Here is a 26,300-nt window from a genome sequence, read left to right on the forward strand (position 1 = left end):
TTACATTGCTGCCTAGTAACATCTGACACTCAAGACACTCACAATAGGTGCTTCTTGGGTCAATGCTGCACTGGCGCTCAGCGTCTATGTTTTGCATGGAGGTACTGAACCTTCCTCATAGAGATGCATTGATTCAATGCATCTCTATGAGGAGATGCGGATTGGTGCAGTGCTACTTTTTGTGCGCAATTTCTAAGGGAAAGCATTAGACTGGCTGAGATTATCAGATTTGAGGATGTAAGCAAGGCAGGGCCAGCGGCGGGGAGACCGGTGTGGCGCTGGAATAAATAAAATATAGTAGAATAGTTTGGTGACGTAAGAAGCGTAAATAGTGACTTCACCGGTATAGTGTCAGGAATACATGTTGGTATTCTTGACACTATAGTGTTCCTTTAAGACCAAATGCCCTAGTCTGGATTAGGACAAATGTAAATAAATAGATAAATAAATAATCATCAACATCATCTGGTTACCAATTGGGTGCATTGGGACAACAAAATCCAGATACTGATCATAATGTTAATCAATAACCGGTTTAGAAACATACGCTGAAATCTAAACTACATCCACATTAATTTTGAGGCCAACAGAAAACTTAAAACCAGAACAGATTGATAGAATAGGCTGTGGAAGTTCAGATTCAACAGAACACGCCATTAGTGCTCATAAAAAAAATAAAAATATGAGAATTGCAAATCTGGTTGCGGATCAGTTATTTTAAAAGTTTTGTTATTCTGGTTTAAATGCAGTCCTTAACAATAAATTCGTACGAGGTTATTTGCCAACAAGTTAGTCTGCCATAGAATATCAAAAGCATTATGCAATTATTTATTCTTAGATATCCATTGACACCCAACCCCCGTCACTGGTTTCTGCCAAGTTCAGAAATATACCAACGAAAAAAGTAAAAAAAATAAATAAAAAAAAATAAAAAAAAAAAGACCACTGACCACCAAAACCACTTTACATAAAAGTAGCGAGCAGGGGCCAGACTCCACTGGTGCTTTCTACATTTTAAGTGGTGGCACCGCTTAATGCTTAAAGTGTGCCCCAACTGACTTTCCTCTGTTTGAGCAGCAGTAAAGTGCTGAGCGTGTTAGGTTTCTGCATTTGCGAGAAGACAGAAAAAAAGATAGCCAGACTCCCCTTTAACAGTTTTCAAATTATTTAATATTAAAGGAAAGATAATATATAGTATAGTCCCACTGCACACCACATAGGTGTTTATATATATATATATATATATATATATATATATATATATATATATTTTCTATATATTGCTATATGTTTTTGTAACCATTGGGAGCAAGCTACACCTAACTTGCAAACTTCTCTTTTGCATCATCTGCGACTTTAACGGTGTGCTCCTAAGGCTAATAAAGGCAAGATGGCGCCAAACATCTCTGGACACCACAACCACTTAATTGTCATGCAGTGGTTTTGGTTACCAGAGCGGTCCGTTAAACAATAATTTAAGCACAATGAATGCCGTAGGTGGCATCCGAAGCACAAAGTTAATGTTAAAAAGACAGTAAGGTCAAAAACTAGCGGACGTAATGGATTTTGTCTTTAAGTGAATCTGTACAAATATGATAAACTACTTTGGAGAAGAGAGACCAGCTGGGAATTTATTCACTAATTTAGGAATGGAGGAAGACTGATAAAGCAATTAAAGATTTGAGGTCAAAATAGCTGAACTAGCAAAATTTCCAAAAGATTCCCTCTCCTCCCCCCACACTACATACATTTGGACTAAAATGTGCAGTTCCATTGTCAAATCTCTACAATTAAACATTTAGTGAACAACATGTAGGCTAACTGAATAATGCAGATCTAGATTAATCCAACTTATTTTAATTTAGTAGAGAAATACTTGAAAACACAGCTTTCTGAGGACCTTCCGGTTTAAAAGAACACTTATTTAAAACACTCAAGTGTAATCTGTCCTCCTTAGATTACGGTGTCCATCCCCAACTTAAAGGAGCACTATAGGGTCAAGGAAAACAAACATGTATTCCTGACTCTATAGGGTTAAAACCACCATCTAGCCATCCTGGTCCCCTTATACCTCCCTAAATCTAGTAAAATCTTACTTGTATTCAAGTCTGCAGCTGCATACTTTGTCCCTGTTTCCTTTAGACCTGCCCACTGCCTGTTGACATCAGCAGAAGTGGTAGCCTGATCCAATCACAATGCTTCCCCATAGGATTGGCTGAGACTGACAAAGAGGCAGATCAGGGGCAGAGCCAGCATGATTCAAACACAGCCCTGGCCAATCAGCATCTCCTCATGGAGATGAATTGAATCAATAAATCTCTATGAGGAAAGATCAGTGTCTGCATGCAGAGGGAGGAGATACTGAAAGTTTGGATGCATTTTAGGCAGCCATGACCCAGGAAGGATCTCTAACAGCTGAGGAGTGGCCAGTGATTTTATCAGTAGGCTGTAATGTAGACATTGCATTTTCTCTGAAACAAGTGTTTACAGCAAAGAAGCCAGAAAGTAATGATTCTACTCACCAGAACAAATGCAATAAGCTGTAGTAGTTCTGGTGACTAGTGTCCTTTACTAGAAAAAGTTTACTTACCTATAATCCAGTGGGTGACAGTTCCTCCTCTGAGAGACCCTCAGTAATAACCATCTCCCGGCCAACCCAATGCTTCTCATAAAGATACAATGGGATGAGATGCGATCAGGAAACACAAAGCAATCAGGAAGTTGGCCCTCCTGGCTGTCCGATATTAAAGGTGAAAAGTGCTGATTTCTTATCAGATCTAAAGGGCTTTAAAATGCCTTATCAAGGAGAGGTGGGGGGGAATCCTTTCTTTCTATATTTTCCATTTCATCCATAAGAAGCTCCTGGGTAGGTTTTTTTTTTTTGAATGTAGATAAAGGACTGATTGGGACAGACTGAAGGAATGTACAAATATCGCTCTTTGCTATTAAAGTACAAAACATTTCTACGATTAGGGATCTATTGATAAAAGATGTTACGTGAGCAATCTCTGTTGACCTAAACTGCCCAAAGCCTTGTGAAATTTTTTTTTTTTTTTTTTTTTTTTTTTTTTTTTTAAATCGACATTTTCAGGATATCTTTAGAGAAAATAAACTAAACAGACCAATTTGATACAATTTGTTTATTTTATTAAACAACTTTTCCTTCAAACAAGTTGTGTAAAATATCCATTTTAAATGTGTTCTATCTAAAATAATTTGCCCAGCTCTGCCAAACTAAAACAGAAAGTGTTGTCATTTTAAGAAAGGCAGATGCATACCTTTAAATATTCAATCACTAAAGGAACATAGTGGCTTGATCTCCTCAAAATTTGTGTAGCAAGCTCCTGCTGTAGGTGGTTACTTTACTGTGTGTGCAATATTTTTTAAGTTGAAAATTAAGAAGATTATAATGTAAAATATGGATTTTATAATTGGCACATGATTAAGGATATAAAAAAATAAATAAAAAGCAAACAGGGTATTTAATAATTGCCCAACATTTTCCAAATCAGTTCCATATGATTCAGTAAAATAAATTGAGATATTTGCTGTTTTAAGCAGTAGTAATTGATATTGTGATGTAAACTGAAGTTCATTTTTTTATTTTATTTTTTTGACTTACCAATCGAGATAATTTTGACAGACAGTGATTAACAAAGGGTTTCAAATCTAAAACTTCATTTAGTTTAGCAATCTCTCCGAAAATCTTATCTGGCTGGAAAGCAGTTTATTCTTATGCTCTCTCTACATTTATAGATACTAAATGACAGACTGGCACTGCACTTATATTTAGTGGGCTGTTTTGTTCTTTTTGTACCTTTTACATAAAGAAATTAAGATTTTTTTTTTCCCCGCACACAAAAGAGTGGAGAAAGAAAAAGACAAAAAAAAAAAAAAAAAAGGAAAAGGGCACAAGTCAGTCTGGGAAAACCCAAACACCTCAAATAGGAGCTATTTTTATTCAATTTTTGCCCATCAAAAACATCCTTTGCAGGGTAAAGGTTTGCATTTACACAAACATCTTCTACTTAATTATTTTTACAGCAATGCTCTGTGCTTGACAGGATTATTTATGGTATGTCAATGCTTCTATCTAGAAAGTACCTCCCCCTCCCCCCCAAAAAAACTGGACATTAGGTCTTCACAAAGACAAAGAAAAATTTAAAAATAAAAAACAACAACTACCCTTGCCTGCCCTCAAAAACAACACACGCAGCTTGCAACAGCCCACCAAAGCACGTGCATTGTGCATGTTCGGTCTGAAATTGTCCAACTCTAGCCGCTCCCTCCGCTTTCCGTGAAGGAGCCAGAGGCTTGGATGTGAAGTTTTTTTTCTGTAGATCCTGATGTCTTAAGCTACACAATTAACAATTATACAAACACCTGAATAGTATAGAAATAGAATCCGCGATGGCACACACTTAAATCCACATGTATCCTTCAATGTTCTCAGCTACGTTCGTTGCCAGTTCTTAGGAAACGTTCCTGTGCTACCCAAAACGTATACCCAATCCAGTTGCCCTCATTCTCTTCTATAATACAGGGGTCCAAGATTCTTCAATTTATGTTTTAACAGCGTTCATTTCGGAAATACCCAGAAAGTACATTCTCCCTCAGCTACAGTAATTTGGATATTTTTTACCTCTTTGCAGACTCAATATATTGTTTATTCCCTACGGGAATTATTTAAACGGATTTATTTGGCAGTTTTATTCATAGCACACATGCAAAAGTTTTGTAGGGAATATTTGTATTTTCAAATGTCTCAAGATTCCGAACATGGTTTAAAGTGATTAAGCAGATCTCACCCAAAACATTTTTTTGTGCTCCGAACAAAAGTATGTTACAGCTATAATCAGTCTGCTCCCCCATGACTCTTATGTTCTAAGAGGAAGCAATGTTTACCAAAATATTTTCAGGCGTGCCCCCTATTCACATTCGTACTGCTTCCTGTAGAGGAGCTGTTGTGTGGTCGTGTTCATATTATGAAGGCCATGAACGTAGCCACCAGACGACCAGTTTTATTCATATTTTGGCACTGTTGCAGACTGATTAACTACAGTATATAGACACAAATCCTTCCTTCTAGATTCCATTTACCAACAGATGTACATTTATAAAAAAGAGTTTGGCAGCAGTCCATTACAAATAAAAAGTATCCAATTTATATTAAATATTTCCTTCTGTATTTGACTGCTATCAAAACATCTGCGTGTTACTTCTAGTGGTGCAAAACCATGCATTTGTCCTCTGCTAGTTCCGAATAATCTTTCAGTAGGTACCTTGAAACTACAAGTAGATAGGGATGGTATAATCAGGTACTTGGTATTACAAATAAATAAAAAAAGGAGGGGGGGATAAAACAACCCCAGCTTCCCCTAAAAAGCGTGAAAAGGCAATTACATTAATCAATAAATGTGCACAAGCCCATTAACTACTGCGCAACATTTAAAATGATTAAAAACGTACAGCAACACCTGATAAAAACTCAAATAAAAAAATAAAACAAAAACACAATAAACACTAAAAACCACTGATAATCAGCACACAACATGACCAAAAATAAATAAATAGAAAATAAAACCACAATCACCCCCCCCCCCCCAAAAGGTTTTTGTTTTTTTAAAATAAAAGAAAGGCGCATAATATGGAGATCCCTAAATGGAGGTTTATTTACTAAATTAGGAAATGAGGAGAACAAGTGAACACCATTTTTTAGGCCAAAACAGGACTGGAAAAAATAAAATTCAGTGTAGGTTTTTTCCAATCCAGCTATTTTGGTCAAAAACTATACTTTCCGGTTTAATTCTCCACTGTCACCTGTTCGTAACTAACTCCCAATGTTTCGCTGCAAGACCCTCTCCATCAAGGAATAGAACTAGCTATTTACCTCTAGTGATTATACAGTGTGTGATTAGCGAGGGTATTGCTTGTACTTTAATATAGCTAAATAAAAGATTAGATTATACTACACGGTAAGAGTGGAAACCCTTTGCACACACCTTATTTCGTGAGCTAGACTCAAAGGAGCAAGTTAAAAACACAAGAACGGATTTAAAGGAAAAAAATTAAAATCACTTAAAAAAAAAACGCCTTTGCAAACAGAGTAGCAAGATCGCCAAATACACATTTTAAAAAGGGAGCAATATATCAACACATTGTATTATGAGCAGTATTGTAGAAATTCTAAGCAAAAAAAAATAAAAAAAATTGTTAAAGCTAAAAGGCCAGCAAAACCCTAACTTCTACTATAACTAAAAAAATATATAAGTAAAGGTGCCCTGACAATGTAAAACTAGGGGTTAAACGAACTAGGAGATTGTTTGACAGATACAGAGGGATGAGGACAGAGACAAAACAGAATAAGAAAATGGGGAGAGGAGGGAGAAAAACAAAAACAAAATAAAAAGAGAAAAACAGAACAAATCACTGAGTCACCCTGGATCGTTAAAACAAGTTTATTATATTTACAATTTGATTATAGTTCCGATTTTTTTTTTTTAGTTTTGTCTTTTCTGGATTCTGCTATTAACAAACCACAGGTAGGTAACAATATTTTGTACAAGTATGTAAAATTCAGTCAATATGCACACTGCAGGTTGTGTGTGACCGGGGTGGATTGTGATTTGATCTCAGAAGTCGGATTCTCTACATCAGTTCTCATACATTTCCCCTCCCCCGCTGACCCCTTACACAGGGGGTCCCGGAAGTCGGGGGCCTGCCCGGGGTGGCGGTAACCGAGAGCCCCTCAGGCACGAGTTGGGCTTACCTCGGTCTCCGCTGGGTCATCTGAATTTTCCTCCTCAGTGTCCAACAGTTCAATAGTTAATTGAACCTGCCCATGGTTCTGGGAGAACAGCAGCTGTAGAAAGACAAAAAAGGTGAAAACAGTCAAACTTTCAGGTCTTTTGTAAAGTTTACATTATTACAAATAATATCTGTGCAAAAAAGTACAGAAATGCAATCCACATCCCCTTTTCTTGAAAAGGGAATGTAATGCAATATCTACAAGTCACCCATATATAAAATGTTTTTTTCTTTTTCCAATTTCAAAGTTTTGCAATTCAATTTCAATTCACTAAAATTTGGTGTACAGTGTATACACCACGCACTGTACAAAATGACATTTAGAACAAAATTTCCAAGACTGTTTTATTATCGGTAAATGCAGCAATTGTAGTCGGGCAATTTTGTACAAGGTTGATGTCCTGTATTCACAGCAACATAAGGAATGTTCAGTGAACTCTAAGATTTAAGTGACAGGATCAGGAACATAAAACAAACAACTTCTAACTCCCAAACATAAAGGGACACTATAGTGTCAGTAGTAGAAACATTTATTCCTGACACTACAGTTCTAATAGTGCCGTTTAGCACTCCAACCCCCGTGTCAGCAAGGTAAAATGTGATTATACTCCCCTTTTCCAGCACCATGTGGGTCTCCTCGCTGTGGCTCCACCCCTTTGGCAGAGTTCAAACTATGATCTCAGCCAATCCAATGGTTTCCCATTAGGAACATTTTGGGAGGATATTGCCCATGCGCAGCAAAATGCTGAGCTGCGCCAATCAGCATCTCCTCATAGAGATGCATTGAATCAATGCATCACTATGAGGTATGCTCAGGGCCTCCATGCAAGCGTTGCTGCACATTGTACAGTACTGACCCAGGAAGCACTTCTAGTGGCCGTCTGAGTGACAGCCACTAGAGGGTGTTCCTATGCAGTAATGTAAACACTGAAAGGCAGTGTTTACATTAAAAAGCCTGCAGGGACATGCTATAGACAGTAAGCTGTAGTTCTGGTGACTAGTGTCCCTTAAAAGAGAAACGGTCACTTGTCAGGAATTCTAACATTGTGTGTACTTATTCCCTATATTTAACAAATATGTATTTGAGAGGTGTGGGAAAAAAAAGTTAAATGTAGAAATCCACCCATCTTTATTCTGTTACTGTGGGCCTCCATCTTGGCTCCCTGTCAATCAATGCTACAAGCTCTGTTCTTTGCACCTCGCAGTCCACATATAGAATGCATACAGAGAAGAGAGAAATAAAACAAAGTTTCCATTCCTCCTTATTTGCAATGTTTGCCCCAGCTGCCAAGCCTGGACTATGAGTGAGTTTTTGGCAAATGGAGCACCACATTAAAACAAGATTAACACAGGTTTATAGGAGGTTATGGTAAATTTATTCAATTATGTAATTTTACAAAAAGTGACAATTCCCTTTAACAAGTAAATACTTGGAAGTCTAAGAAGATATGCTGAAAAAACCTGATGCTTTTTACCGATCACTGGGGCATTTTAGTAACCCTACAGGGGTTCGTCCTCATTCCATGTACCGTAGTTTTATTTATGTGGCCTTATAAGGTCACTAGCACATCTAAACCCACTGGAGAGATACCAGGAATATAGCAAGAAGGGAAAAATTAACAGATGACAAAAAGGATTGGAGGAATTTAGACTTAGACATCCACGTTATTGGAATGTATGAAAGTGGTCACTGGCACAACTACCATCATGCTCTATGCTGACTTCGTGCAGGAGAAATACAACGGTTAGTAGAGTCTATGAAATCCCAAGTGCCAGATACCTTTGTAATTTAAATCCATACAATTAAAGGGACATTAGTCACAAAACAACTACAACTTGTATATGTTCTGGTGAGTGTAATCATTCCCTGCGGGCTTTTTGCTGTAAACACTGCAGTTTCATAGAAAAAAAAGGCAGTGTTTACATTAAAGCATACGGACACCTTTAGTGGCCTGGTACTTCCTGCCGTTCAGCGTCTTGAAGCTGAACTTTCTTCATAGAGATGCTGGTTGGCCAGGGTGGCATTTGGCCCAGTTTCCCCTATGGGAAAGCACTGGATTGCCTGACATCATCAATTCTGATAATGTCAGCAAAAGATGCGGATTGCAGGCAGGGCTAACCCCAGTGAACCCATGCGGCGCGGGCAACAAGGTACGCTTTAATCCTTTCTAAATTAGGCGGTTAAGGGGGGGGGGGCTGGCCATGGTGGTTTTTAACACTATAGGGTAAGGGACACACATTATCCAAATGATATCATTTAAACATTTGCCAGATGTAATAGTGGTAACACACATTTGTGGTGTAAGATAAGTAGAATTTCCATTCTAGCCCAATTTCAATTTACAGCGTCAGGCGGGAAATACACAGCGAGTAGACAAGTTGATAAAGTTAAGGTTGCAGACATCTCACCTTGAAACAGTTCTCATCTGACATCAGCTGCTCTGCTTTCCGCTGATAATTGGATTCTCCCAGGCTGCGGGATGCTTGGGTGGTGAAGGGACCTCCTGTAGCATTGCAGTTAGTCTCTGAGAGGTAAAGTTCAGTGACTTGCACACATATCTCATCACTCACTATGTGCTGGAGCTATAAACAAAAACAAGGAATTGTTATTTACTTCTACACTAAAATTATGCGCAGTAATACATTATAAGGCAAAGTAATAATTTCTAAAATATCACCAATACTATATACACTACACATGAGAAGAGGCAGGAGATTAAAGTGTGATCTAGAAAGGGATATTGATTATTATAGTGACTCGCTAGTGGAAGCCTAGGTTACTTTTATAACCCACTGATCCCTGTTGATGTGCAGCTAGATTTACTCAGCTATTTCAGATACACACCTGCCTGACAATGCTTTGAATTAATTTGTCCATTGTAAAGGCAATGAAGGCATGGATAGTGAACATTTCCCGCAGGGAGTCTTCATATTGGTTGGAGTCCATATTCCCGTCCAGCAGGTTCCGAACCATGTCTAAGAATGCAGGGTAATAATCTTCAGCCTCAATATCCACTGAAAGGAGATAAACGGTAAACACATAAGCAAAAGTATTTCATCCATTCCCAAACACAAAAATGATTGAAGAAAAAGTCCCACATGCAGCAGTCTCAAAGATGACAGATATTTACCATTTGATTTCCCCCCTCCCCCTATTAAATCCTGGCTTTTAACCCTTTGATTGGATGAATCCTGAAGGAAAAGTGATGCACATTATGAAAACACTACTACAGGCAAGGTCGTATGTTCACTACATAGTTAAATAATATATGTAGAAATACAAAGCCAGTTTTCTAAGAAATTAAATTGGCAGACACAAATTTGGCTACAGACATATTTACACACATTATATATCATACATACACACACACACACACACACACACTTTTCCACCACAAACAAAAGGATACTTACTTGGTTCTTTTAACCGCAACTGGATGGCAGGGCTGTCATTCTTGTCCCTCTTTAGACCCAGCACCTCTCTCTCCCATTCCCTTTCCCTCAACTCTTCCTCTACCTGCCTCTCTGCTTGACTGTAGATGCGCAGGAGGCGGGAACAGAGAATCTGATGCAGGCGCAAAAAGATGTACCAGTTATTGTTCACGTAAAACAGATTGTACGTGTCCTCCATCCCCCGGTGCTTCTGTGCTGCAGTATTTCCAAACATCAGCTTGGCTTTTGGAGGGCTACTACCCCCAACACCACCACCCACCCCATTGTGTTTTTTTGTAACCCCATCTTCTGTCTCTGCATTCTCCTCGTCCTCTTCTTCCTCAAGGTCAGAAAGTTCTCCTCTCTGAGAGAAGAGCATGTCTGGGATGAAATGATAGATAATCTGTTTGATTTTGTACTTGTCCTCCTTTTGGATACCAGTCTGTCGCTTTACATGATGGATGATGAGAGAGGCAGCATCCTCCAAAATCTGTTTATCCTCATATGTCAGGGTCAGGTGGGGCCCTGTGGAGATTCCAGAGTTATCTTCAGATGCTTGCTCTTGGCGCTAACAAGAAAAAAGTTGTATTTAAAAAAAAAAAAAAAAAAAAAAAAGGCATTAGACATTGTGAGGACCAAGATTTTTAAAATAAGGCGACAGTCATCGTTATCATCATGGCTTAAAAACAACAACAACCTACTTGCAACCTCAGTTAAAGAAAATTTTAATTATTTGTGCAAACATATTTCCCAAATATATATATAGTACCCACTGGAATTCAGAAAATAAGAATGGCTGGAAATGTCAGCTACTTTCTGGTCTAGTGAACACTTTCCATAGAACCTACAAACATAGGAACTTATTTTTGTACTAACTGTACCTTTTTTTTTTTTAGGCACCAGGTGATTAAAATGGTTAACAAGCAAGCAGTAACACCCACCAGGAAAGTCAAGAAAGAATACCCAAGCTTAGAGAGAGAGTACACCATGATGTTCAAAGTTCTAAAATCGACAGTACAGGTTGCAAACCATCATTCCCTTACCTCATCATAAATGCTCTCGATTTCATTTAGTAGGCTCTTGGAACGAAGCACCTTTGTGTCAATCTGTTTGTAGTTTATTCCCTGGTGGTCTAGAGATTTCAGATAATACTTTTCGTTCTGCTCTCGCCATATTTTATTGAATCCACGCTGGGCTTCCCTCCACTCCTCTTCTTTCATTTTCAACCTGAATAAAAGAACGGGATAGAAAAAAAAGGGGGGGGAGGGGGTAGGAATTATTATTTTCATCCTTTTGCGGCGTCTAATTTTAACGTGGAGCTTAAACAGAAAACAAATGACTACAAGTGTTAATAAGAAACAAAAAGGTCACTAAACATTCTGTCTGAACAAGCTTACAATACAGAGACAAATACAACCTTAACCCCTTAAGGACCAAACTTCTGGAATAAAAAGGAATCATGACATGTCACACGTCATGTGTCCCTTAAGGGGTTAAAGGAACACAAACATGTAAAAACGAGAGAGGACCAGGGGGCACTATAGTGTTCGGAATACAACTTTCTATTCATAACACTATAGAATCCTTTTAAATCCAATGTGTAAGAACTTGTACAATTCTGTTTAGGTGTTTTGAAGAAAAACCCTAGAACAGGTACTTAAAGTGACAAACCAATTAAAAGGTGCAAGTCTTGAATTGGGCTACCTATCTGCATTCTAGCTCTAAATGTTCAGTGCATTGGGCAGTAGCCGTTTTGGCTAGAACACCAACCTTTTCAGGACAATGGGGACGGCTACAGCTGGGTTCTTTTTCAGGCCATCAATGATGTCAGCAGCTTTGTCTGCATATATCCTTTGCAGTGCTTTCCGGTGAATGACCTCTGATGTTCCTCCTAGAGTGTTGTCTAGACGAAATTTGGCCTGATCCTCTGCGGATAACCGTGAAAGTTTCTTCTGAATACTTTCTAAAACACGTATGGTAGCCAGATTGGTTTCCAGTACGACATCCAACTAATAAAGGGAAGAAAAGGGATTAAGTAATTCAGATTACACACAGTAAAGAAGATCAACCCGATTTATGCCTTCTACAGAAACATTGCATAAATATTATTATTACTGGCATTTATAAAGCGTCATTTTCTGCAGTGCTGTACAATTGGTGAAGATAGACCGTACTAGAAATAGACAAATTAAACAAAAAGGAGACATGATCTCCTCTTAAAAGGGAAAAATGTCCAATTCAACTTTGGTTTTTACTCCTAAAATATGCATTTTATATAAAACAACCAAATATTCCAGTGCCTTTGTTTCCTGTTAAGACACAAGTGCTTTAATATTGACTTCAGTCAATATTAGTAGGACCCCAAAATTAGTCAAGTCTTTTTTGTGCCCATAATGCCGCTTTACTGTAGAATTGTGAAATTATTGCTCATTTGATCAGGTCAAAAGCCCGCATGGCGCTTTACAAGATGACCAGTTTACGTTAAAGTGAGTTACACCCTCACCAGTGAAATCTTATGTCTTGATTCCAGTTTAAAATAAAAACAAAATACAAATCCCAATCTCACCTCAAACCGCTCATCTTCGCATCGGTAAATGTGCTCCTCATATTGGGTCTTCTTCGAGCTTACAAATGTGGAGTCTTCTGACCATGAGGGGAAGGAAACCCAGGTGTCATTCAGAACCTGTATGGACAGCATTGACAATATCACCACTGATCATTTTCTACTGCCTCATTCACAGGACTGTATTCTACTTCAGAGGGGACGTATCACAACATTTTAAAAGAAACAGTGAATGTAAGAGACATGTAACCACTGACACCATCAACTGAAGACAGGTCCACGTTATCCATTATGGCAATCTAGGTCTAATTTTGGAAATTGTAATATCCTCCACATTAAGCAGATGAAATGTAGAAGTGCTCAAAAACAAAAACAAAAACCCAAACTTTATCACTTGAGTGAAAGTGGCATGCACATAAGGGCCTGGTTTTACTGATCAAATAATGAGGAACTAAAGAAATGTTTAATCCTACCTCTTTGCAGAGTGGTGTTCTGCCGGTGCACTTGGGCTGCTGGAAGCTCTTGGGCAGTGCCCTGTAGCTGGAACCCAGCCTCTTGCATGAGGCATAGTCTATCTCCATGGCAATGCCCTCTGTTGCCCGCTCCTTAGGGAAGGACTCCATGTGAGAGGATTCTTTGTAACCCAAGAAGTTTTTAAACCATGTGAACAGTTCAGGAAATTTCCTATGATTTGAAAAGTTAATACACATTATAAAAAAATAGAATTGAAAACAACGTGTGCAAGGTAGTAATGAAGACATAGGAAACCATGAAATCTTAAAGCATTCAAAATGTGCTCAAAACCACATACCAAAAAAAATAAAAATAAAACACTCAAGACATGAGAACAAGACTAGGAAAATAAAGTATAATAAAGCTGAAGAAAATAGGCACAAAAACGTGCAAATCAGGAGCTATAACAATCTTACAGAGAGAATGATCAACTGGCAAAAAGAATAGCTATAGAGTTAGACAGTGTCGATTTGCCCTAACTGGATCTTAAACAATCCTATGCATTTACCGTTTCTGCGTTAAATCAGGTTAAACATGTCAGGAGCATTAGAGACCAAGTGGTAGCTAAAGCAGAGGTTTGGTTGTACAATTAGTCAGCATCTAGTTGTGAAGATTTGTTTAAGACATGGTTCAAAGTATTAAAAATATCTATAGTGAATATGTGCCAACTGTTGCTTAAAAACCCCCCCCCAAAAAACACAAACAGTATATAGTACTGCAGTCATGTTCACGATGCCACTACATACAAAAAAAAAAAACTTACAATGTACAAAGCAATATATTAGAGAACACATAATGCATTCACGTCCAAACAAGTGTACTCACGCAAGGAAAGGAGATACCAACTGAACTAGCTCCGTCCGAGAGATAACTTCTTGGTTAAAGATAACCAGACATCGAAGGAAGTTATCATATGCCTCTGCACTCCGTAAAGCTTTCCGAACCTGTAATATTTAAAATAGTTAATATCTAAGATGATATATCTAAAATTGAAGCCAATGTTTCCGTTGCCAATGCTAGTTTCAGAAAGTGAAATATTTCAGGCAAACAAGAATCACAACAACCACTTAATGGATATGTCACAATACTATGAAATAGCTCACCTTATCGAAAAACTGCGATTCTGCCCCTGTGCCATGTTTGTTGGAATCTGCCATGGACTGATCTTTCGGCATGATTTTAGGCTTTTTCTGTGTGTAGAGGAAAGAAAAAAAAAAAACCTTAGAACCTCAAATATTTACATATGTAATTAAACAGTGAATACATAGAAAGAGTTCGGGCAGTTTCTTATTCTTACGCTTCCTACAGTATTTCCTGTAACGTTTTGCAGAAATATATGCCATAAAGCAGAAGGAACGCTCATAACTCATCTGAAGAGGTGCTTTATTGCAGAACCTCCCCCCTACACTCCCCCCAAAAAATGAAGGACATATAACAAAAAAAAAATTAAAAAAAATAAACCACATTCAAATTAAGGGAATTCATATGCATGCATAATTTTACATAGACAAGCCAACAGGAGGAACATAGTTTTACTACAGAGATTGGATTAAATTGTGGTGGGTAAATCAGACATCCAAAACATACAACGACCTTTACATTGTTGGTAAATGGAGACAGACTGGTATTTACATTCTACAAACAAAAATAGAATGTGTCAAGCTTAAAAAGGAAATCAATAGAATTTAATGGAAGACTCGTTACATTATTACACGGTTTCTCCAACAAACCTTCACAGGTGGAGTTGCCCCGGGCCCAGAATGCCGGCGGATCTGGCAGCCATTTTGGTTGGGTCGCTGCTGCTTATTGTTCAGTTGTGGTTTCTTCACAGTGCCACCATGGTCATTCCTCACGGACTCAACTTTTTCTGCTGTGGTTTTGCTCAAAAGCTACATGGAAAGAATAAAAAAAAAAAATTATGTGAGTGCCCCACATTCCAAATAAACAAAAACACATTAACAGACTACTAAGCTCACGTCCAATCAACCAAAAAGATGAAAGGAAAAAAAAGTTCCTTCTTAATAGAAAATGTACACTTTTTATTAAGGAATGAACATCTAAATTGTGGAAATGTAATACCCAATCGTTAAACAAAACCAAAGCAACCACAGTTCCGAATTAGGGATATTAAAAAGGAACCAATAACCAGAAATTGTGGGAATAGAATGAACTATCGCAAATTAATTCAGTGAACATTTCCAGGGTAACATTCAGCGAGAGTTCAGGGTGAATTTAAAGTAAATTCCAAATTGAAGGTAAATATAGCTAAACCAGAAGAATTCTCTAATTCAGCCATGTTTGCTCTACTGCGACCTTTTATTTGAAATTCAACTTGAACGCTAACTTTAGTAAATAACCCAGTTCGTCACATTCACAATTCAAGTTTATCCATGTTCTCCTCTTTCATTTAACCACTAGATGTCGTAACCACACTGTGTCACGCACCTTAGAGGAAGTTAATACAAAATACGGCCAACTCGATTTGGTGTTTAAAATGACAGTACAACTTTCTGCCTAGGATGTATAATCAAGTTAATTGTATCCACCGTTTTAGTGACATTGGTAGGATTCTGTCATTGGCAGAAGCCATCTCCTCTATTGGTCAGTCAGACTACAACACACATGCATTTATCTTTCTGTAGGGTGGCGATTATTGGAGTAACTGCTGTGGTTTTGCTCAAAAGCCACGTGGAAAGAATAAAAAGGTTAGAGAGAGAGTGCCCCACATTCCAATAAAATCCAGAAAATATTGCCACAATTTTTAACAATGCAATATAATCTTCCTTTAACAGTCAAAGATCTTTATCAAAGCTCACATTGTCAAATGTCAGAATGTCTTGCAGCTCCAGCAGGGATTTGTGGGTATGAAGTTTCTTAGAAAGCTGAGAGCCTACAAAGGAACACTGTGGACAACATAATTCAGGGAGACAGTCACAGAAGAGCTTCTTGCACTATAGCCTATGCATTATGTTGTAGTATCTGGAGGGTCTGTTAAACTTAAATAAATTATTTCAACTGAACTAAGAGTTGAGTCCCCAGAGCACTGTAGGAACTAAGCTATAAATATTTATTTTATAAACAGTGTCTTCTTAAGAAATTTTGTGTAAGTAAAGGGAACAATATATCCTACACACATCAATGGTATACAGTACTAGAAATAAAGACTGGGGAAACAGCCAGAAAGGCAATAAAAGAGTTCACAAATCAAACCTCCATTATACATTTAATTAATAAAGAGCTCTAAGGAAAAGAAAAACAAAACGCTACACAATCAACAGTAAAAATAGAGGAGGATATTTGTTTAAGTGTAAGATTACCACGTTTACATGTTATTTGCACTGGAGTGGTTGACCAAAAATTAACGCTTATAGGTTAGTATATAAAGTATTTAATTCTGCACAGTGCTCAAAGCAAACAAAATAAATTAGATAGTGGCATCAGGAAGTTATAGGGAAATTGGAGTACATATTACAATACATTTTATAAATTTGAGTCAACAAAAAAAAAGTTCCACGATTTTGTTAGAAAGTAGAGCCTTACTACGGAGCTGTTGGCGTCAGGCAGGAACTGTCCAAATTCGGAGAGCAGATCCTCTTGATTCTTGAAAAGTCGGGCCACTTGGGCATAAACCTCTTGCTCTGTGAGGGCTGGGGTGTAATTTCCACCCGCTTCTTTTGCATTCCGCTGCTCTTTCTGCAAAAAGAAGTAAAAGTGACCAAATATTTCAGATAAAAATAAAAAATAAAAAAAAGAGTGCTTTTAGTACCCAGACGTGTCTCAATTCTGCAAACTGAAAAATGTGCCAACATACATGGGGAATCAGCAAAGATACCAAAGCTGTGAAAAGTGTCAGCAAAAATACTTTGTTATAGTACAATAAACACATAAGATGTTCAACAGAAGAAACAGACCGCACAAATGATATATTTTAAGCCTATTAACCAGCATAGGGCACATCTATGGGTTTATTCATTAAAAAAACAAAAAAGTAGTGTACTGAAAAAAAATTAAAATAAAAATAACATTGTAAAATTCAAGCTAAATCAGCCAAGTTGCGACAATACTGCAGTGGGAGAATACTAAATCAGCTATTGTTGCAACTCTGCTCAGTGATTATTACCAGTAGTATGTTTACACACTTCGGTGAACAATTCCCTTTAAAGAGCATCTCATGCTCACAATTAAAGCTCATCTGCATATAAAAGAGTGCCATTTTGCACCAAAGTACCCAAAAGCTCACCTGGTATGTGTGAAGAATCTCCAAGAAGGCTTTGTAGATGTCAGGCTGGCCCTGGAAGCGATTTTTAATTTTGTTTACATAGTTGATGGCATGGTTGAACTCAACAGGTTGGTTGTTCTGCATGGTGGGAGTTGCAGCAGCTGCTGTTGGGGTGGTATGTGGCAATGGAACAGGTGTGTGAGGCTGTGCTGGAGGAGAACGGGGAGATGGGTACTGGATAGGTGTACTCTGCTGGTTTGTCGGCGTGTGCGCCTGAGCAGGCACCGGCTGGATGGGGGGGAGAGAATAAAATAAAAATGTAAATTGCTTAAAATTATGGGTTGTCCATTATTTTTAAAACCAAAACTTTAGATCATGACTTACAGTCTTGCTTGACTTACAGAAAATCACCTGCCGTCAAGAGACCAGAGTGGGCAAAAATGAGAACTGTATCACCATACAAGATTCTCTCTCTCAAAGCACTAATCACCACAAATGCAGATTTTCTCCAATAATAAAATTAGTGCCACATATCTAATCCTTCCCCCATGTCTTTTCAGATAAAGGCAAGCTAGAGTCAAAGAGCACCTCTCCACCAAACTGTCCTATAAGTACCGTAGCTATATTTGTAATTTATTTAAGCAACATCTCAAATATTTTCCACGATTTATATTATTCTTTTAGAATAACCTGCTCTGCTCTGCTCTATGACATTAAAGAGAAAATGTGTGAAGGTTCCCTTACTGCTCAGAATGAATCTCTTCTACAATGTTGCACATTATTTTTGCTATTTTTGGTACACATTGTTGTAGGGACACACACATACTTTCTCTTAAGAAAGAAAACACCCATTTTGGTCCACAAAGATAACAGAATATGAATTCATGTCCACTTTTAAAGTACTATATGGATGTTGGAAAGATATAGATGTCACTAGATGTCTCACATTCTAAGACATCCACATTCTAACTCAAATAAAATATTCTGTGCCACTGACAACTATGCTTTTAGAAGGAATGAAGAGGAAGCGCATTAACATTTTCTCATACACACAAAACTAACTCGGATCCTGGTCCTACCTTGCTGATCTTTGCTGGAGCAGGTGGTGGTGTTGGATGTACAGGAGGAGGTGCAGGCTGGGTAGATGGCTGCGAAGGAGGTGGTGGTTGGGGAACCACAGGCTGCAGACCATGGGCTGTTATTTGGTGGACCTGGCCTGGAGTTGTAACGTTCACCATGTCATTGGTTTGCACCTCAATCTTGTACCCAGGTGGAAGAAACGTGTTGAAACCCATGATTAGCTCTGGGTGACCTTTGAAGAGTTGAGACACCCGACTGATGACCCCCGGAGTGTCAATACTGCAAAAAAGATTATAAAAATAAAAAAAAAGTGTATATATTTATGTCACTTCATGCAAAGTTGATTCATAATGTTCCTACTAAACAAATGACAATTTAAGATTTCTTACATGTTCTTCTCTGCATGTGAAAAATCAAATGTTATGTGGACTAGTGCTTTCCATTAACATGACAAGCTGCCCACTTTTTTTTTTTTTTTTAATTATTATTATTTACTAAAAGATGAATCACAATTTTTCCCCACTGCACCTTGCCGTTATTTTGCTCCCATTTCCAGTCTCTGTTGCATAGGTTATGTTCCAGGGGTCTGCCATAGTTTATGCTTAGTATTCACAGACGGCCACTCACCTCTGAGATTTGAACTCCTTCATAATATCCAAGAAATCATTGTAGACCTGTGGCTGGCTACCAAACTGAAGTTTGACCTGATCCAGGTATGATAAAGCATCCTCTACCTTAAATGGAAAAAGATATGGGTGGTTATATTTCATGGCAAGAAGCAAGTTGTTGAAACCAGGAAAGAAGAAAATAAATAAATAAACTTGTGTTAGTTCACATTCTGCCTGTGCGTACATAAAATAGAATGTTTACAAATCGTCACCCTGTGCTAGAAACAGATTGTGGACAACAAGTAAGTATAGATGTAATCTAAACATTGTAGAAGTGAAATCATATATAAAATCTATTCAAATACAATATTAAGCTGCATTTAGGTAATTTCATCATAAAATCACTGTTACACTGTTACAGCAGTTACAACTCCACACATGATATACAATGCTTATGCTTAGCATGTCGCTGCACTGTTAATTTAACTGTATTTCATGTAAACCATTATGACATTAATTGCAGACAATTTTACAGTCTAAAGAAGTGATAAATAGGAAAAAAAAAAACTGGAGGAGGAATTTGTCACAAACATTAACACGATACATGATAGAGTTATCTTAAACAAATATTAAATTCAAAAGTCTTACCTTTAGTCTCTGAAATTGCTGACCCTGTGCAGGTGCAGCTGGTGGGGTGGGATGTGGGTGACTCTGTACGCCAGGTCCTCCATGGCCTGGCACTGGTGAATTGTGGTGATGACCGCTGTGCACTGCGGCAAGGGCTGCTGGCCCATGGCCACCAGAGCCCTGAGGCACTGCAGACACCTATGGAGAGAAATAAAGTTGCCGTTTGAGAACTTAAAAGGATTACAGAGGGGCGGGGCCTGACTCTCGAACTGGCCGGACGTGTTTGCCTGGAGCTCCGGCAACCCTGAGAATATTTGAAGGGAATTGCGCGTCTTGTAAGTGGGTACCACGACTAAAATCCCCAAGCGAGACATACCCACAGCCACACGGACCCCGATAAGCGTGTTAGCGCTCCGACCGGCAAACCATGTCCCAAGCCTGGCGACACTTAAAGGCGCGCGGCCTGTTGTCTGGGGGAGGCGGCCGATTCCCCGGCGGAGAAAACGTGCCCAAAGCGACACTGGAGCCCCGTCGCCCCCCCTCAGGACCGGTGGGGGATATCCCGGTCCCCGCTGGAATGAAGCACCACCATGCAGCAACAGACCTATCTCCAGCGGACCCTGAGCGGCTCAGAAACAGCGAGCATGGCGATGCCAAGATGGCCGCCGAGCTGCAACCAAAGCAGAGTAACGTAGGCCCAACGGCTCAAACGTGGAGAGAAGCTTTTGAAAGCAGATTTGACGCAATCTGTCAAGCGTTCTGGCACAGACTCGAAGTAAAATCTTTCCCACCAGCATCTCCTGCCAAGAGGGTACCCGAAGCTGCTAACCAGACTACCCGATACTCTTCTGGGCTGGGAGCCTACCCGGAGTTTACTCCATGCCGTCCATACACCCGTGGGGACGCCCGGGATGAGGGGAACTCACGGGCCCACAAGCCGACCACCGAGATTGGGAGGCTTCATGGAAAAAAGGCAAGGGCTCTCATAAAGGCCCAGAGCCGAAGAAGCGGGAAATCGAGACACAGCGGGAACATCCGAATGAGAGGCTCGTGCGGACCCTCCTCGACCCGACAGGGTCACCGTGGCCCACAACGAAAGAGGCACCGTAACCAAAATAATAGCCTGCAGGCATCACCCTCCCACCGCACCGCCAGCTCCACTAAGACTGACCTGAGGAGAAGAGGCACACAGCGACCCGTCACACCCCTAGCCAAAGACGGCTCCTTGCTGAACAGCACCCGCATGCACGAGGTTCATCACCGGCAGCAGACACACGAGACGGCAGGGAGCACTGTGAGGATTTTAACCCCTGGAGCGCTGACAGTCAACCGACCCGGGCAAGCACAAGAGGCCTCCAGAACGGGCATAGGATGACGCAACCGGGAGTGCTGCCTGGAGGGGGCCCACGGCTTCTGACCCTGCTCCTACTGCAGAGACTTTTTCTACACCCAGCCGGAGACAAACAACATCCCAGCATAAACTGTATGATAAATTTGCTTGTCGTAATGTTAGCCAACCACAGCTTATACATAGTTAGATCTCGTAATACTGCTACCAAGCTATCTTATAACTATGCTAAAAGGAATAGTGTACTCTGGCATTAGCGTTTACACACCCACTCACTGCTCTCGGCATGTCGGTTGATTGTACTGTCACAGTCTTTAATATGACATCCTTGCTATAGCTCCTTACGTGTGTTTAATGTAACCACTTAAGCATTATTTGATTAACTAGTCCTATCTAATTGGACACCTTAAGCTTGTTGAACTGTATGCATCCCTAGTTAAACATACTAAGCTAGATTATATTATATATGCTACCCGGTTTAAACTAAATCTTGTATAGACGGCATATTGACTTCTCTGATAAACCTGTTACTCGCTTATCCACAATACTACATTGACTACACTAGTCTACTGGTATAGCTACTGTCACAGAGTCTAAACTTTCTTTTTTATGCAGCGATGTTATTTTAGTTTAGCTTATTTTATGATTTGAATATGCCTAAAGTCAGAACAACCGAAACCATGTAATGCATAACTTAAACATACAAAAATGTGCAAAGTCATCTTTACCCCTCCCTGTTAAAATGTTTTACACTACGCAGGAGGAGTGCCTTTGGGGTACCTCACAAGCGACTGTATTTTGCTTATGCACTTCAAAAATAAAGAATTAAAAAAAAAAAAAAAGGATTACAGATCCTGCAATAAGATTAGTGATTCCAAGAATATGTTCCAAAATAAGCCAAAAACAGAGCAAATGTATTCTGAAAGGAGTGTGGCAAATGTAAATATGATATATAAAACACTTTTCTTTTTACACATGACTAAGGCATGTTTAATAGACACCGAACTAGTTTCATTAGATTTAACTTCAGAAATAGTTTCCCGTTTTTCATCTGAATCAAGTTCGAAAGATTTAGATTTTTTACACCAGTTTATTCACTAAAGTGAAAACAAAGTGAATTTCAAATTAAGGACAAAATAGCTGAAATGGAAGAATTCCCCAAGTCAGCTGTGCTTTTAGTTGGACTACTCTTGCCTTGAATGTAAAATTCACTTTGAATGATCACTTTGTTAAAGAACCCTGATGGTGTATTAGATTTATTTTTTTACAAGTTCTGCAAGTTTTTTTTTCCTGCATTAAGACTAACTTCTACATATGTCTCCCTTAATATACAATGTTATATATGCCATTTAATGACCTCATGCTAATTTGATCAATATAAGCGCAGTCCATTAAACCAGCACTGTCACATGTTTTAATTTCTTGCTTTTAATATTATTATAATAAAATAATTTTATAAAAAGAGTATGATCAGCATATAATTGAGACTAGGGACTACTTTGACTTATGTAAATGTGCTAAATGGTTAGAAAGGAGGAAGGGGGTTCCCTTACCTGGTATCCTGGTGTTACAGAATACTGGATGCCTGTGGGCTGCATTGTATCAGATGGTGGATCATAAGCAGGAGGGGCAGGGGCGAGAACACGATGCTGGTGAGAATATGCGTCAGTAAGTCGGCGCGGTTGCGGTGGATAATTTCCTGAATCTGGATCATCAAGTCTCCGCTTCATCCTGAGAACATAGTCAGGCGCAAGTAATGGAGCTGTTAAAAGATGGGAAAGAGTACGTTTGCAATGTTAGAAGCTGCCAAGCACTAGTAATGAAGAACCAACATTCAGTTAAATAATAAAAGTAATATTAAATGTTTATGGGTCTTAGTCAAGCAAAAAAAAAAAAAAAATTATATATATATATATATATATATATATATATATACACATATATATATATATATATATATATATATATATATATATATATATATATACACATACACAATGAACAGGGAACTTGGAAGTCTGTACAACAACACTACCGATCGCAAAAATGTACACTTCTACACCAGCAATGATGCCGCCGCCTCTTTTTAATTTTTTTGGGTGGGGGGGGCATGGGGGTAGTATGAAGCGCTGCTATATAAAGACCCTAAAGACACGCTACCAAGCCAAGTTCCTGAAAATCTAACCCAGTTAATCACATATTCCACCCATATAACCACAAAGCAAGCAGAAGAAAAAACAAAAAACAAAAACAAAAAAACACGCCAAATAGCTTGCATAATTCTTTACATCAGCGATGAAGAAATTCACATTTTCATCCAATAAATGTATTACAAAATATCAAGAAACATTACTTAGCAAAGGCACAAATTTTTGCAAAAATTCAGAGTGGTAGAGAGCACTTCTAAACGGAGCTTTGGATATTCACTGCACAATAATACATTTACAAATTTAATCACTTAAAATCAATGCTCTTGCTATAAATGGTCAAAATAATAAAAAAATAAAAAAGAGGTTTAAGAAGAATAGTAACTTCTTGTGAAACTGTTACACTAACACCAATCTCAAGCTATTTTAGTATTACGGTTTATTTTCTGCTAAATACATGTTGCTGACATATGATCAGTTACCTTTAAAGGTCTGTAAATGTAAACTAATTTCACCTCTCTCCTCACTCGCTAGGAAGTTAAGATGACCCAAGAACAAGCTTGCAAACTAAACACCAAAATAGTTAAGTATTTTTTTTTATTTTTATTTTTTTTTTTTTTTAAATAAAACACTTCTTGAGCTTTTTGAGGGGTTGGGGGTAAAGAAAAGAAAAAAAAAATGAAGAAAACCAACTAAATGAACACGACAAAATGGAGATGACTATGCCCAAAAGAAAAAAAATGTTTCCGCATCAAAAATAAAAACCTATCTTCAGGTCACCTGACCAAGAAGGATCAAAACTTACAACTCACTAAGATTAGTTCCAATGCAGTAACCATTGAATAAATAGGAGGATTTGCATTTTGTATTTACGACAAATATATAAATGGAAATTGTTGCCATTTTTGTGTTTAAAGGGGTTATAGTGATGCCCATATTTAGCACTTTCCTAAATGAGTGTTATGTGGTATTAATTGTCCCCAATACAGGAGGCTCTGCCTGTGTTATTTCTGTTAACAGGGCATGAATGAATGGCTAGGAAGGGAAGTACATTAATATAAAACAGTGCAAGATTTACAGAGTCCAAAACACATACCTAAGCATTACCTTATTGACAGCATCTGTTCAAATCACGGCAACAAAATAAAATATAAAAGTCACACCAAAATAAATAAATTTTAAAAACCACAAAAAAAAGAAAAAATTTTTTTTTACACACAGACCCACCACCAAACCACTAGTTAACTTGCAGCACACATTGCTGGAGGTTTATAAAACAGAATTTAATTTCAGATTTAATCCAGCTCTTAATATATATTTATTGAACTTCCACAAAGATAGCCCCTTATCTAGAGAGAGTTTAACCACTTTTCCATAATGGCCAACACTAGCTACAAAACACATATAGAAGCACAGCTGGGATATACTTTTGTATATAGGATATATACCTCTACGTACACACTGGTAAATCAGGCCAGCAACCTATGCAGAGAGAACAAGCAACAAGCAAGAGAACACATGTTTAGCATTCAGCTGAAATGTTTAACAACACTGCTCATGAAATTTAACCGAAACCACCAAATAACACATACAAAGTTACTAAAAATAGGAAATCTTGTCAAAACACTATTATGGCAAACAAGTGCACAACTATACAGTCGAAAATCACCCAGCTTCATACAAAAAAAAAAAAAAAAGGCTTGAAAAATACTGCAACTCCACTAGGCACAGCTTGGCTACTTTGATCTGAATTTTGCAATATGGTTTTCAGTTTTGAAAACAAACTTTGGTAAATATAACAGCTGTTCTGTCAAGATGGTTACCCAAGGTGTTTTATACAAGATACAGTATTATTTAGCAGGAACATGTGTTATTCATTAAATCATGGATTATTGTCGATTTACCAGGTAACTACAAAAGGTAAACTAAAATGGCAAAATTATAATAAATAAAACATGTTTTATACATCTCCTAGTCTACTATGGTTTCAATTTCAAGTTCAGCCAGTTTGGCTCCAAATTAGCAATTCCCTGGTGAATAATCCTAAATAGCAAGTGTTATACTGTAATTTTTAGCCACAGGAGAGCAAAGATTCAAACCTTGTACTATTTACAGTCCAAACATTAAACACAAAAAAAAACACACAAACTTAAAATGCAGTGATGCTCAATACCAAACTTAAAGCCTCTGATAGACCCATACTTTTTTCTCCCCGGCAGTAAGTCAAATTTGGATGAATACCTACAGATTAATTCCACCCTTAAAATATGATGCAAGTACTTTGTGTAGTTCAGTATTCAGGAAGTAATGCAGAAGTGTAGCTTTAGAGCTTCTAGCAGTTTAAAAAGTTAATCATATGAAAATACCATGTACAGTTGTGCTAAAGGACACAAAGCAAAAATGTGGTCCTCAAATTATGTTTTTATCACTTTGTTTAAAATGGCAACTGTAATACCACATTCGTAATTGAAAATAAATAACTTACCGATTCCATCTTGGCAAAACAATATAAATGTATCCTTATCCAAAAATAGAAAATCCCTTAAAAATCCAAATAACTAAAAATGACAAGTTCAGTAGGATCTGCAGACTGCAAATGGCACAAGATGAAAAAGCAGCAAGTTCACTGTGCACCACAATTATAAAACCAAGAGGACTATTGAGGAAGCCAATCAGTACTTTTCAACTGTGACCTAAAGATTTAAATTCCCCACCTACTAAATGCACCACAGGGTTTCAAACTGAAAGGAAAAAAAAATGAATTCGACTTTGAAAAGAATCTGAATGTGCTAATTAGAGCAAACTGAATTAAAATGAAAACAATTGAATTTGCAAATTATAGGACACGAATCTGCATTCAATCTGCAATGCTTCTAATCTGCAAAATCAGCTATTGCGTCAGGATATTTGGAATTCATTGCAGAACATTTTGGACGATATCACAGGGATGTGAAGT

The 26,300-nt window shown here is 38.1% G+C and overlaps 1 protein-coding gene across 5 annotated transcripts in view; it reads right to left on the reverse strand.

Moving 5' to 3' along the window:
• SIN3A (SIN3 transcription regulator family member A) overlaps positions 1–26,300 on the reverse strand; it is a 49,090-nt gene that overhangs the window by 11,215 nt on the left and 11,575 nt on the right. For 4 of the 5 annotated variants that reach the window (XM_063449316.1, XM_063449318.1, XM_063449320.1 and 1 more), the window contains 18 exons: positions 22,751–22,959; positions 19,871–20,047; positions 19,242–19,348; positions 18,614–18,893; positions 17,556–17,822; positions 16,856–17,008; positions 16,132–16,218; positions 15,046–15,204; positions 14,419–14,505; positions 14,141–14,259; positions 13,276–13,486; positions 12,806–12,922; positions 12,010–12,248; positions 11,283–11,466; positions 10,222–10,807; positions 9,653–9,822; positions 9,217–9,390; positions 6,770–6,862 (listed from right to left, as the gene is read on the reverse strand). In XM_063449316.1, the coding sequence (XP_063305386.1) occupies positions 6,770–6,862; positions 9,217–9,390; positions 9,653–9,822; positions 10,222–10,807; positions 11,283–11,466; positions 12,010–12,248; positions 12,806–12,922; positions 13,276–13,486; positions 14,141–14,259; positions 14,419–14,505; positions 15,046–15,204; positions 16,132–16,218; positions 16,856–17,008; positions 17,556–17,822; positions 18,614–18,893; positions 19,242–19,348; positions 19,871–20,047; positions 22,751–22,927 (3,387 nt within the window). In that variant the 5' untranslated portion in view covers positions 22,928–22,959. The remainder of the gene's footprint in view (positions 1–6,769; positions 6,863–9,216; positions 9,391–9,652; positions 9,823–10,221; positions 10,808–11,282; positions 11,467–12,009; positions 12,249–12,805; positions 12,923–13,275; positions 13,487–14,140; positions 14,260–14,418; positions 14,506–15,045; positions 15,205–16,131; positions 16,219–16,855; positions 17,009–17,555; positions 17,823–18,613; positions 18,894–19,241; positions 19,349–19,870; positions 20,048–22,750; positions 22,960–26,300) is intronic. The other variant, XM_063449321.1, reaches the window with a different exon arrangement.

Source organism: Pelobates fuscus, chromosome 3 (assembly GCF_036172605.1).
Source record: "Pelobates fuscus isolate aPelFus1 chromosome 3, aPelFus1.pri, whole genome shotgun sequence".
NCBI classification, from domain to species: Eukaryota; Metazoa; Chordata; class Amphibia; order Anura; family Pelobatidae; genus Pelobates; species Pelobates fuscus.